The 14,240-nt window shown below is 44.5% G+C and overlaps 1 protein-coding gene and 1 long non-coding RNA gene across 3 annotated transcripts; one reads left to right on the top strand and one right to left on the bottom strand.

Moving 5' to 3' along the window:
- The first annotated feature begins 413 nt into the window (after positions 1-413).
- On the top strand, positions 414-2,331 carry LOC127326743 (uncharacterized). Of its 2 annotated transcripts, none has more exons than XR_007868107.1 (2): positions 414-874; positions 1,573-2,331. It is a non-coding gene; the product is annotated as an uncharacterized lncRNA (long non-coding RNA). The 2 variants fall into 2 exon arrangements; XR_007868108.1 differs by having other exon boundaries at positions 414-896.
- Positions 2,332-11,149: 8,818 nt separating this feature from the next.
- On the bottom strand, positions 11,150-12,433 carry LOC127322786 (uncharacterized). The gene is made up of 2 exons (XM_051351219.2): positions 12,294-12,433; positions 11,150-11,816 (listed from the first exon to the last, which is right to left on the bottom strand). Exons 1-2 carry the CDS (start codon positions 12,321-12,323, stop codon positions 11,418-11,420), a joined length of 429 nt encoding a protein of 142 aa, XP_051207179.1. The 5' UTR covers positions 12,324-12,433; the 3' UTR covers positions 11,150-11,417.
- Between the last annotated feature and the right edge of the window lie 1,807 nt (positions 12,434-14,240).

Here is a 14,240-nt window from a genome sequence, read left to right as displayed (position 1 = left end):
CTCTGGGGACCTGATCACGGTCGCCTCTCAGGCGCTCTGCCGAATGCCAACGTCTCGACGTAGTGTGGGTGCACTCGGCGTGCCCGACCGTCTTTCAGTGGTACGATGACAACATCTACGCTCCAGCCGAGAATGAACATCTCCTGTGATGACGCCGTGGTCGCCCGACGTGTCGCTCGCCGACGACCGCAACTTCCCATCGACACCATCCACAACCGGCCAGCTCGCCGGTCTCCTCGTCCACCACTCGTGCGACGCACGAGGTCAGGTTGCAAGCGGGGCGGGATATCCCGCTCCGCCGCTACGCCGCCCCGCAAAATTATCCCGCAAAACGCCGCTGGACTTACCGCTTTGCTTCTAGCGGGCTGAAGCGGCGTGACCGCGTTGTGCACCTCCATCCCGCTGGGCTCGCATAGCCCGCAAAATCCTTCTGCCTACCTGACTACCTCAGCATCGTTTCTTCCCCAACCTCCCCCGCTCGCCAAAATGGCCAACGCCGCCGCTACACCCGAGGCGCCGACCTCCTCTTCCCGCTCCCCTCCCTCTCTTCCTCGCTAGTTCGTGCAAGAATCTGCTCTTCCCTTTCCTCTCCCCTCCCTCAGCATCGCCTCCTCGATGGGGAAATTTCTTCTGGCGGCGCCGCCCACCTGACGGTCTTCCTCCGCCAACCTGCAGATCAGCCCGCCGGCAACAGATCCTATAACCTCCTCAGCGTTCCTGATGTTGGGGTCGACGGCAGCGGTGCCGCCATATCAACATCAGGGCTGCCCTTCTGGATTCCTCCACCGCCTCCCTCATGCGCTCAAGGGGTTGTTCCTCCACTGTTTCCCTCGCCACATGCAGCCGGCGTTTCGTCGCCGTCAACTTCCGCGAGGTCTGCATTCAAGTAATCATTGGTCAGTTGATTCTTTAGTTTCTAGTGACAATCATGTTTACACTAGAAATAGCTGTTATATATCAGCCTGCCACGCTCACCTCTGTCATCTGGTGCCAATTGCAGCCATCCCTTTAGATGAAATTTCAGACTTATCACCCTGACAATGAATATGGTTTGTTGGCGAAACCACATTCGCCACGATTACATTAAATCACTATGCCCACATCTGTATATATCTATGTTTGGCTCTGAAAATTGTAGCAGGATGGTCTGATTTAGCTGAAGGATCAGCGGAACATTTGGTTGTAGGAAATCAGGTTTTGGTTTTAGTCTAGATTCAGATAACCTGGAAGGAGTTTGTTGTCTCCCTGCATTATTAATTCTGTCATCTCACCGTCCCTTAGTTGCTACTCCATGCGTGTTTTTTAGAAGGAATTTTCCGACCTTAAATAGATAGTACTACCCTTTTGCATCATTCGTGAAATTACCCTCTATGTCAGGTTTTCTCTTTGTATGGCATACTACTCTTTTGTTTTACCCTGAAACGGAATGTGGTATGCAAGAGTAATCTAGTCTTTGTTTCACCCAACTTGTTTCTGATTTCTTTTACCAGTGATTGCGCGTTGTCTAAATAGCCCTGTGATAGCCTTTGTTACATGCCATCTTTGACTGTTGCTTTTGTTACTTTTGTTCAGGAGAGAAGGAAAGACCCCCAAAAGCCCCTCCAAAGAAGAGGTTTACGCCACCGGTAGTGCCTGTAGTGGTATCATTTTTACTAAGGCAATAGTACTTGATCATGCTTTACCATTGCAATCTAGTTCTGCCCAGTTTCTTTGATTCTTTCTCCATAAATTTGCTTGGTAATAGGTCTGGTTGATTGATTGTTAGTACCAATTTGTTACTTCACATTTTGCCTGTAGTGGCACTGTAAGATGTCCATGCTACTCTCTCAGATCACCGCCAAGCAGGCTAGTGTGGACTGCCGATGTGTCATATGTTGAGAACCCCAAAGTATTTAGCATATTGATTTACTACTCTTTTCCAGTGCGTTTTGCAGGTTTTAGAGCAGGGCTACAAGGTCAAGGGTCAACAACTAGGTACATGGCAAATCTAATTATGTAATGAGTGAAAAGAGTTCTCCAGTGCAGCTCCAGAGTCGTAATGGTCTTCTTCCCACTGCACTTGATGCAGTACCCACCACAAACTGAAGCTCTTTGCTTTCTTGTGTTGCTTCAGAACTTTTTTTTAGAGATTGAAGGTTCTTCATATTATAATCAATCTTGTGCTTAGTCTCATACATTGGTTGATAATGTTGTAATAATTAGCCAATATCCGTGGACTGAATACTGTTGCCCCCTGAGTTCAAGTGATAACCAGATCACTACTACAGATTGAGTGCTTGAGTACTGTTGCTGATCAATGACAAATCTGATAAAGTTTAACTTGATGGTTCACTAGTCAGTATTGTTGTCCTCTTGGTTTTATTCTGTATCACCACGTCCCTGTATTTCCGATCGATCAGCTAGCAGTAGCTAGCAAGCTGCAGCGATCGATCGATCAGCTAGCTAACAAGAAACTTCCGATCGACCTGCTCTAAGCGCTCTTACGCGGGCTAATGCGGGATGATGCGAGTTGCCGCAGTGTTCCGCGCTATGTCTAGCGGCCTGTCGCGGCAAGCTGTGAACTTCCGCAAACCTTTCTCTCTCCGGCGTTGCTACATAGCGACTAGCCGCAACCCGCCCCGCCTGCAACCTGAGCACGAGGACATCCTCGGCAACGGTAGGAGCTTCTTGTGCGACGGGAGGAATTTGCGCGCCTGTTGTTGCTCCGCCACGCCGTGGACAAGAACGTTCAGTTCTTGGCGAGGTCGTACAACGGCGAGATGGACCTCGCATGCAGCCTGCGCGCCGCGGCCAAACTCGTGCACGAAGTCGTCCGCGCGTGGCTTGTAGATAGGCTCGGTTATCAGTAATACGTTCTGCAGGCTACCGAGCTGCACTGATCGCGGTCGGTTTGTCTCAGCCGAGCGGCTACCGCGCCTGAGAACTAGAGGCAGCATGAACAATGGCATGAGCATGCACGTTTCCCTGAACTTTGGAGTCTGGAGATGAGCTCGAGCCAGATGCGCGGGCGCCGTAGGAAGGCGTCAGCTGCGGCCGGCGAGCACGCAAGTGGCGTCGGAGACGACGGCGAGGCGGAGGAACACGAGGCGGCAGTCGTGTGGTACTGCGGCAGCCACGAAACGATGACGCAGCCGAGGCCCAGGTCGCATGCCCTTCTCGCCGCCCGCACGTTATGGGCCGCGGATCGCCCGTCCCGCCGGATGTGTGCTAGATCGGGTACGCGTTGTTCGTCCAGCAGCCCGAGCGCCCCGACATGGCGGACAGCGCACTACTGCACTAGCGTCTCCTCCCTCCAGCTCCTCGACGGATAGCCAACGCAGGCTGGTTAGTGCCTCCGTGGCTCAAACCAGTGTCCATGTCAGCGATACCACCCATCCAAACAGCTCTCATGCTTGGAGGGGGTGAATTAGCTGGTATTGCATAGTTAGGGGGGCTAAGTGCTCTATTTTAAACTTAGGGGGGGTCTGTCCGAAATCCGATAGTTAGGGGGTTATTTAGACTTCTTTCTTTTCCGGGGCAGAAGTAAATTTATTGTCAATAATAATATTATCGTTGCAAATCTAGAAGAAATAGAGCATCAATATATGCACAACATATGTACTACGCCTGATCAAATCCCTTGTGAAACACCATGTTTTTGTAACCATACTTCTGTCACCAAACTCGCGGTCAGAATATGTATTTGATTCACTTCATTATTGTCACGTAAAAATGTGGCATATAGTCATCAATATAGTGTTTTTAGTCCACACTAAAGTAAATATGGTTAAAACAATCCTTCTCATGTGATTTATTTAGCCAGGCTTTTATGGCGAATCTGTATTTTTCCTTATAATAAAATGTACACGTAAATACTAAATCATTTTGCATTCACTTGAAAAACAATAAAGACGATGCCCTCGCATTTGCGAGGGCTATCATGCTAGTTGAACTTAAAGAAGTTGAACTAACGGTTCTCTACAAAGTTCCTCGCCGCCGTTAATTTCCAACCCCGTCAAGGGTCGCTAGGATTGAGATGGCTTTGTGCGGTTCTCACCAAGGCGGCCTACGGTCTTGGGGTAAACTTAGAGGAGTAAAAAGAAAATTTCTTCTCTAACCGTTAAACTGTTTAGGGGATTGGTTAGATGCAATTTTAGCTTAGTTTTAGTTTTCTATGGTTTTTGATGGGATCGGTTAGAGAGTTTCTAAGCAGTTGCACCAGCGCAAGTAAACGTCCGACGTAGTTTCCTCCCACAGCACGCCACGTGAAACCATCGCATTTAGTTCAAGCAAATCAAATATGTGGCCACGAAAACATCGGTGAATTATTGTCTTTTGACTAATTGTTGTTACTACCTCCATTTTGAAATATAAGCATTAAAAAAGAAAGCTAAGGTTTATATTTTGGAACAAAGCTAATACTATTCCTGTGTCTTGTCAGACTGGAAAAATTATACCCCACATAAGTATACGTACAATACCTAGCTAGTGGATTATGGAAATCTGCACGAGCGACGAGCGCTCTGTAATTGAGGTTTGAAGAATATATTACCCCGCCACTTTAAACTTCGTAGCAAAGTGTGGTGTGTTGACTTGAGACAGAACTTCTACGACGCTATAAATCACAAGAAGGGAAGCGCAAAGCGCAAAGGGCCGTAAAGAATCGTAGTACTCACTCCGGCGGCCGGTACCGTCGGATTCGGATCAGCTTGGACGAAGTCAACACACGGTGCGTCAGGGCAACTTGGTGTATAAGTTAAAGGGTGTGCCTCGGTCAACTCAGAAAAGTGCAACTCGGTTCAGTTGCACATTTTTGTCAGAAAAGTGCAATTGCACTTTTTTAACAGAAAAATACAACTCAAGACACATTTTTGTAAGTGACTTAGATTTAAGAAAATCTCAGTTGACTGAGACATAGCAAAACGGTAAATTAAAATAGCTCGCGCTCGCGGAAGGCGCGCGGTAGAGATGGATTACTTAGTTTACTGCTAAGAATCTTTTCGCAACGTGCCACTACCTGGGATTCTGGTTAGAGGGTCTCTGATCATGTTGCTTTTGTTATAGATTCTGGTATCAATGAATCGGTAGTTTTTAAACAATTTCGTTTTGAGTTGTGTTGGCTCAATCGCCTAGACCTTGTTGATGTAGTTACGAAAGTCTGGAACGATGTGTATGAAGGTAGAAATGTTCTTGATGTCCTACAAAATAGGAACAAGAAACTTAGACGGGTACTAAAAGGTTGGAACTTAAATATTGGAAGTGTTTACAAGAAAGAGAGGAAAAGATTGTCTAATTTGCTAAATTCTATTGATATTAACAGCGAGACAGCTGGGTTATCAGCTTCTGGCTACGAACTAAGAATTTCCTTGCAATACCAATTAAACTATCTACTTAGGGAGGAAGAAATTAAATGGAGTCAGAGAGCTAGAGAAATTGACATTAAAGAAGGAGATAGAAACACAGAATACTTTATAGCTAAAGCTAATGGTAGAAATAGAAACAAAAAAATCGCTTTAATCAAGATGAGGGTGTTATAGAAGGTGATGAAAATCTTCTAAGATATGCTACAAATTTTTACAAGAGCTTGTTTGGATATGTTAAGCTACTGCATGTGTCTTTGACATGGACCCTAGACTCGACCTTGTCGGATGAATCGAAAATTAAGCTTGCTAAAAGATTTACCATGGAAGAAATCAAAGATGTAGTTTTCTCGATGAAAACTAATAAAGCATCTGGTCTAGATGGTTTCCCGATCGAGTTTTATCGAAGTTTTTGGAGTTTGACTGCTGGGGATATATTTGCTTTGTTTCAAGATTTCTATGATGGTATGATAGAAATTTTGAGGTTGAATTATGAAACTATTATTCTCATTGCAAAAGGAATGGGGGCTGATTAAGATTCAGATGTATAGACCTATTTTCCTCTTAAATAGGTTGTTTAAAATTGTGACTAAGGTTATGAATAATAGAGCTATTTTGGTTGACGATGAAGTCATTTCGAAGATCCAATCTGCCTTCATAAAAGGTAGGTTTATTTTAGATAGTGTGGTCATTTTACACGAGACAATGCACTATATTCATAAGAAGAAGAAATCTGGATTTCTTCGAGAAAGTTTACGATAAAATTAATTGGGAATTTATGTTCTCAGTGTTGGAAATGAAAGGGTTTCCAACAAAGTTTATTGAATTGACTAGAAAAGTTGTAGAAAAAAGTAAGGTTAATATTATGGTTAATGATAAGGTAGGTCCTTATTTTGTAACTAGGAAAGGGTTGCATCAGGGAGGCCCAGAGGCCCTTTTTCTCCAATCCTTTTCAATGTGGCCGCGGATGTTCTAGCAACCTTGGTTTCAAGGGCTCAAGAACAAAGTTTTATTAAAGGCTTGATCCCAGAGATGTATGATGGTGGTTTATCCTTATTACAGTATGCGGACGATACAATTTTCATGTTTGAGGATAATATTGAATATGCTAGAAATCTAAAAATATTTTTGTGTACCTTTGAACACCTAACAGGGCTGAAGATTAACTTCTCTAAAAGTGAGGATTACTGTTTTGGTTCATCTGTCGAAAAGCAAGAGGAATATGCCTATATATTCACTTGCAAAGTTGGAGAGGTACCGTTTAGAAATCTGGGATGCCTTACATTATAAGAGACTTAGTAAGATTGATTGGCGTCCAGCAGAGGAGAAGGTAGAAAAGAAATGTCCCCGCTGGCAAGGGGGGTTACTTTCTTTTGGAAGCAGAATTGTTCTTACATAGATTTGTCTTAGTAATGTGCCTATTTTCATGATTTCTTGTTTTAGAGTTCCTAAAGGGGTTCGTAAACGTTTTGATTTCTTTAGAGCTAGGGTGTTATGGCAAGAGAGGGAAGGGGTTCACAAGTACCACCTTGTGAATTGGGCTGACGTTTGTCAACCGAGAGATCAAGGTGGGCTGGGGCTCACAAATCTTGACGTAAACAATATTAGCTTACTTTGCAAATGGCTATGGAGGCTAGAGAATGAGGAAGGGGATTGGCAGAAAATCTTAAAGTTTAAATACTTTAAGAATGATATTATTACACAGGATAGAAAATATACTGGATGCTCACATTTTTTGTTAGGTTTGATGGGGGTTAAAGATATTTTTATAGCTGTTGCAAAAGACTATTAGGGGATGGGTGCAAAACTAGATTCTGAGAAGATGTGTGGGTGGGAGAGAAACCGATGTGTGTACTCTTTCCAAGGCTCTATAATTTGACTTTTTCGCAAGTATTTCGGTAGCTTAAGTGTTTGCACAAAATTTTAATTGTATTAGATTTAGAAGATGCTTATATGGGGAGTCTTTGGAGATGTGAAATAAATTACTAGACATGTGTGGTAATACTTCGTTGTCAATATGAGCCCGATAGAGTGAGCTGGAAACGAACTAAATCTGGAGTTTTCTCTGTTAAGTCACTTTATACTATCTAATGGATAGACACGTTTTATTCCCGTATAAGATGATCTAGAGGTTGAAAATTCCTCTTTAGATCAAAGCCTTTATTTGGTTGATAGTGAAGAATAAAATCTTGACTAATATTAACTTGGCCAAGGAAGGTTGGAAGGGTAATGTCAGTCATGAATTCTCTGGGGAAGGAAGATATGAATCATCTCTTCTTTAAGTGTGCCATGGCTAAATACAACTAGAGTGTGGCTAGCTGTGCTTCGGATATAGGGACAAAACATGAGAATTTCTATGATATGTTCCAAAATTGGCTTCAGAAGTTCGTGGGCCGAGATAGAACTGTAGTAATGTTGGGTACATCAGCTTTGTTATGGAATTTATGGAAGACAAGGAATGCATCTTGTTTTCAATGGAAATTCCCTAACAATCTTGTTGCCAAAGAACTGAAATTCTAGAAAGATACGGAATGAAAAGAAGTGTTTGATAAGTCTTGATTTAATGGTGTGGCTGTTCCAATGTAAAACACTCTATTGATATACTTCTTTTGACATGATGTTTTACTCTTATATGTTAATAATATCCTGATTGTATTCCTTCGCAAGCTAAGAGTTAATTAGAGGAATTAGAATAAATTTTTCTTGACTAATTATTATTACTTATAAAATCTTTATTATGATTTTCTTGGCTTAATAAAGTTTGTGCAATATCTAGCCATTACTCTACCTATGATGAAGCTTTCAAGAAGAAGAAGTCATGCTTGCTTGAGACTACTAATTGTAAGTTAATTTGTTTTGTCGTTGTTATGATCTTCGGTTTCTTGCTCGAGGAAGATCAAGGTTTAAGCTTGGGGATGTTGATGGCTGTGCAAAACAACCATCTTTATGTATGTTCAAATCTGATATTATTCAGGTATGTCTCTCACCTTGCCACCAATGACTAATAATTGCCAAAATATGTAAGAAGTACTTTCTTTTATTTCCCTCCATGCGCAGATATGGATATTTTCTTGACATAATCAAAGTCAATTAATGAAGATTTTCAAGTTGTCTATTTTCCATAGTCAAAGAATTCATGAAGAGATGCATATGAGAGTTTGGCGATCAATGGCAGCGGCAGCCCGCCCATAAGGCTCACCCGTACCATGTGTCAACACCTTCACCTCATCAAATGAAACAACTTTCGTGAAGGGGCTTATATATAATAGGCAACACAACAACCACATACAAGAGAGAGACGGTAGAAAGAAGACACATGAGATCCATTTCACCAAATCTCATCTAAGGAGAGGGAAATCGTTGCTCCACCGCCATCTCCATCCTCCCCCTCTCCATAGCCATAAATTCTACTTGTATTCTTGATCTCGTCACAATTGGTGGCATTGTAATACTATATGGTATTGATCTTCAATTTTTTCTATACAATGTTTATGATTGTTGATCTTATTATGTGTGAGTAGTCCTCAAGGGCCGAGGGCTGAGGCCTAGCCTCCTAGCATTTTGTGCATCTAACTTTGCATAGGGTGTTGTGCCTTAATTACATATAAAATTTATATGATTGTATTTTTATCTCCTAACTCATTCTAGGACTTGTCAGGTGCCTAAGACCCTGATGATTGATAAAGGTAATGAGGTGAGATGAGTGGTGATTTGTTGCTTCACGTGAAACCCAGCAACACTAGGGGGGAGTGCGGTAGTAGTTTAAGATCCATTAGAGAATAACTGTGACGTCACTGATCATAGTGCTTCGGTATGTGCTTAGCACTTAATAATCCTACATAACCAGCTCAACTGGAGTGATGGGGTTGGACAATAGTCTATAGTTGACGTGAGTGGCTGAGCCTATAGTATACAAGGACATATCGCCAACAAGAATCTAATCTGAATTGATTATGTACAAGTATGCTTATTTCATTCATGTATGTACAGCTGCAGGTAAAATCTTTTTTCGATAAATAGTGTATATTAATATCGCGAAGATACCAATTACACCCGGCCGCTGCAACAACGCATTGCCCTGGCGGCACTATGCATGCACACAACCAAAAAAGAAAGAAGAACTAATAAAAAAGAAAAGTCCCGCTACAGTATTCATTTCTTGAAACAGCAGTACTAACACCACCAAGACTGCACCTGAAGTCCAGCTTCTTAAAAAATGATGCCGCCAAGAAGGAGACTGTGCATAAACACCATCATCGCTCGATCATAGATCTTAGGTTTTCTCCCTAAAGAAAGTCCTCGTTCTCAAAACAATGCCTCCAACAAGACTATTGGCAGGCACAACCAACTAGGCCAGACCTTGGGTTTTCACCTGGAGTGGTAGGACTATGACCTTCTCCTATGCAGTCGCCCCCACTTGCATGCCACCGCTCCAAATCACAAATTACCAAGCCAATTCCTCATAACCATGAAGACTCGAGCCGCCATTGCTAGACCTTAGATCTCAGCTTCCATGTCATTCTTCACCAGCATCACAGAACGAGAACATGCTCCATGATATTAACAGCCAACAAAGCTTCGAGACGCTCCCTCTAAAACCAAAGGGTCAGAGTAAAACACGAGTGCGCACGACTGAATCCCACCTGATCCGGCGAACTCCAGGCATAGAACGCCTCGTGGAGCGCCAGTGGATCCTTCCAGAACATGCTACTTCCGCCAAATCGATGGGGGCAAGCAGCAGCAGATCACCAACTTGGCGATAGGAGGAATCCTAGGACCACCGCCGTTATCCGCGAGACTAGCAGGCCCCCACGCCGCCAGTCCCTCCATGCCGGGGTGATAAGAGAGGAAGGAGGCAGACCTAGCACAAGGCTGCAGTTACCGGCGATCCAAGGAACCACCAGCTTCCTCTGCCCCGGCCATGGCTAGCCATCTGATGCTAGATCGGCGTCAGCCCAGATCATGGACTGATGACCTAGCTCGCCGCCATGCACACCGAAGACGTGTTGAGGGTGCACCGCCATATCCTCACTGTCGCCCCATGCGAGGGCCTTAGGCCTCGCCCCGAGCAGCCGCGCCGCCCTGCGCTTCCATTGATTACAAACCCAAAGTAAACTCGAAGGTTCGGTGACACAAATATTTGACCGGTTAACAAGATCTTGCTTGAGTAAATCACCACAACAATCATTTCCCAAGGATCGATATAACCTAGGTCTTCTAGGAAAAATAATTATACTACATCCGATATTCCGAATCAAAGGTATCACTTGCCAAGGTAAAGCTTCCTCTATGCCTCCCAGCGGGGTGACCTGCACCTCCTTCGATGGGGCCTCTTCCCGGAGGGCAACTGGTGGTTCAAGTTATGGAGGACGATTATCCCTGGCGTATCTCTTGGAGCACCCGAAGGATGCCTACCGGCCACATACATGTGGTGGTGTGATGCACCTCCATTGGGTGTGAGCTGCGTGGAGGAGGGATGAAAAGGCTTGGCTATGTCGGCTTCTGCTATCGTTTTTAGAGCTTCAAGCTGTTGATTCTGTTTTCTTTAATGGCTGTGTGGCTTTGGTGCTGCAAGGGAAGCATGCAGCTGCCATCCCAGCTGCTTTGCCTTGCTTTGTTTCCTGGAACGAGTACAATTTGCTTAATATGTTTCCTCTATTTGTTTTGATTCTGGACATCCTTGAGCTATTTTAGATTTCCTTTTTTGTTTTCTGTCAGCAAGCAAACTGTACTCGATCGTTCCAGGGTCTTTTCTATGTAATAGAGCTAATTAAGGAGAGATCCCTTTTCATCTAAAAAAATTACGCCCGCGATCTTTTTATTTATTTAACTTTGGAGACTAATAAGATGCATAACGTAGCGAGTTCTACTTTACATCCACGATTTAGTTTTGTTGTGTGTGGTGCATGGACATAATATATCATACACCATGTCTACATTATCGATCTCATCTCAAAGACATGCATGCAACATCAAACACATCTGGCCAGCACACGGAACCCCAGGATCCCCGGCGCGTGCATGTAATTCAGTCAACGTGTATATTACTACCCTTATTATAGCTTGTCTCTCCGTTCGTCAGACGTAGGGCAGCGCGCAGCAGCCGGCGCGGGCGGCGCCGCAGCACGCCGAATCTGAGGGATTATCGGCGCCAGCGGTGCAGCTATCGCTGCCGGTGGCGCGGTTCTGGCAGCTCTTGCGCGCGATGTCGCGCATGGAACTGGCGAGGGAGAGCTTGGGGTTGAGGCGGACGGTGGAGTTGAAGCGCTGGCAGAGCGCGGCGTGAGCCTCGACGGCGCCGCCCACGGCGAGGTCGGGCTCCCGCTGCTGCCGCTCCTTAACGGCCTCCGCGCACAGCCCGCACACCCACTTGCCGTGGAAGTGGTTCCGCACCCGGCCGATGTACGTCGGCGTGCACTCCTCCGCCATGCCGCAGCACTCGCACTGCACGCTCCGCGCCTCCCCCACCACCTCGCCCTGCACCACACATCGATCCACACATCCATGATCAGGGTTCGTGTGTGTCGTAAGATGTAAGTATATATATATATGCACTAGAGTGGTGCACGTATAGCATGGTGCGGTTGCCCCATGCATGCATCGATCGCATGGCCGGCCTGCTCCACCCTCATGCACACATACAAACACTGTATACTCCATAACTCTTGTCGTGAACATAATTTAAATTTAAACTAAAATCACGACGATAAGAATTATAAAACGGAGGAAGTATGACACTAACATGGATTGTTTAACTGATCCATCTTGATGGTGTACCCTTCCATCAGCAGTAAAAGTTAGCACAAATTAACACCACAGTAACACCAGTAGCAGTAACAAACACAAACATCAACTCTTGAATAAGCTATTTCCAACTAATATTGGCCAAAAATGCTAACGCAAAAGGACGATTGAACCATAGTACGATGAGATCGATATGAGAGCATTGATTACCTCTACGGGTCTAGCCAAGCGCCAAGGCATCCTGTTCCGTTGCGACAAAAGGACTGATGAGCACTCTCGAACCTTCCTTCTACCTTAGTAGTCACCTCAATATGACCTTCTAACTAAGTAGTTAGCTATCCAGATCACTCTTTGCGTCTGTTCACATTCACACACCAGTAGCTCCCATAGGCCGGCCCTATTTATAGGGCACGGGGTGTGCAACCAATGGCCTCCGCGCACACAGTATCACAGCACCATGAATCACAAGAAAAACGCCGCCCTGTACTGAACCCATCGAGCTAGATGTTCGCGGCGGATGCAAAGGAGGGCGAGCAGGCCTGCCAGATGTCAGGTAAATTAAAGATCCCCATGCATTTACTTGAATGAAATATGAGTAAAATACAGTGTAGTTGTAGATATTTTTTCAAGTTGTCCAGTGGTAACATGCTGACTGGTTAGGTGCACTGTTGTACACATGCTTGGAGTTAACTTTACTTTCTTTCTTATCCGTCAGTGGTACTGTTGAATGGAGTGAGGATCAGGACACCAGCGGCTGTATCTCTCTCTTTGATCATGTATCCAATCCGTGTAAGTAGCTAGCAACAACAGTATTTTCAGAGGAAAAAAAGGCACTATATATTAGGAATAGTAAACCCTCAGTACGGCTATGTACATGCTAGCCTGAATCTTATCTCAGAAAAGGGAAACTAGGCTGAATCTTTCGGTAATCTCAGGCGTCGGCCGGTGAGTGTCAAGTTCGTCATCGTCTCAATCGATCTGCACGCGCATGGGCAGAGTGTTGTCCAGATCGCGCGCCTGTGAGTGTCTCACGGGATGCTCATCGGCCGCGTGATGTTGCCATGACAGAGCTCCGTCGCCTAACCCGATCTCCGGCAGGATCATAGCCGCTTGCCTCTCCCTTTTCGAAACCGGTGACACGACATACGGACGTCATTCCTTCGTTTTTGTCTTCTGTACTCTGGAGTAAAATGGCTACGCATGGTGTACATACCGTATATAATCCTATACTCTGTAGGGCATCTAGCTAGGCCTCGTGCTCCAGTGTCTAGCAAGTACGAGGTTCACGCATCCACTGTGACTGGAAACAAATAAGTTCGCTTAGCAAGGACTCGGGGGAAATCATGTTTCTCGAACGAACGAAGGGTAATTACGTGTTGAATTTATGCTGGGAAAAACGCTCATGCTAATTGCATGCATACTGCATCTCTTAGGCAGAGTTTATATCGTCTACTAATTCACTAGGAAATACTACTCCCTCGGTTTTTAAAAGAGCTTTTCAACTTTATCTAGATCGGCCGTGTGCATCTTCTAGATGAAGAGGATGGGGCTTTAAGCTCCCATTTCGAAAAAAAAAACTTTATCTAGATACAGAGGTATATAGATATATTTTAGTTATAGATATATCCGTGTCTAGAAAAAAATTTAGAAGCTTTTTTTTAACGGAGGGAGTAGAACAAATGTAGATGACCAAACTTGGAAAGAAATATTGAAATGCCAAATTCAGAAGCTTTTTATGCTTCATCTTTGGCCGATCCTCGAATGTGTACAAGTTTCTAACTATATTACCATACTATAAATACAGAATGGTTGCAAAGTGAAAGGTTGCATGGACAAATACACTTTTGGAAAGACAAAGACATCTAAAAAAGATGAGAAAAAGGCAAAACCACTTGCAAGAAAGCTTACAATATTTCGATGACCGCCCATGGTATCTTTGTTGTCCTAAGTGTAGCTATCCAGCTGGTGGATGGAGAAGATATTTCAAAGATTAGAGCAACACCAGCAGCTGCGCCAAAACTCGGCGTTGTAAATTGCGTTCATTGCAATAGGATTTAGTGCGCAGCGCCAGCCAGTCCTCCACCGGAGGTGCTATAGTGCAACGCGTGAAATGTAGCGAAAACGGAGCTTTACTGTACCGGGCGATACAAAATAGCA

The sequence above is a fragment of the Lolium perenne genome, chromosome 1 (assembly GCF_019359855.2).
Source record: "Lolium perenne isolate Kyuss_39 chromosome 1, Kyuss_2.0, whole genome shotgun sequence".
NCBI classification, from domain to species: domain Eukaryota; kingdom Viridiplantae; phylum Streptophyta; class Magnoliopsida; order Poales; family Poaceae; genus Lolium; species Lolium perenne.
This window is presented reverse-complemented; position numbering and strand designations above follow the sequence as displayed.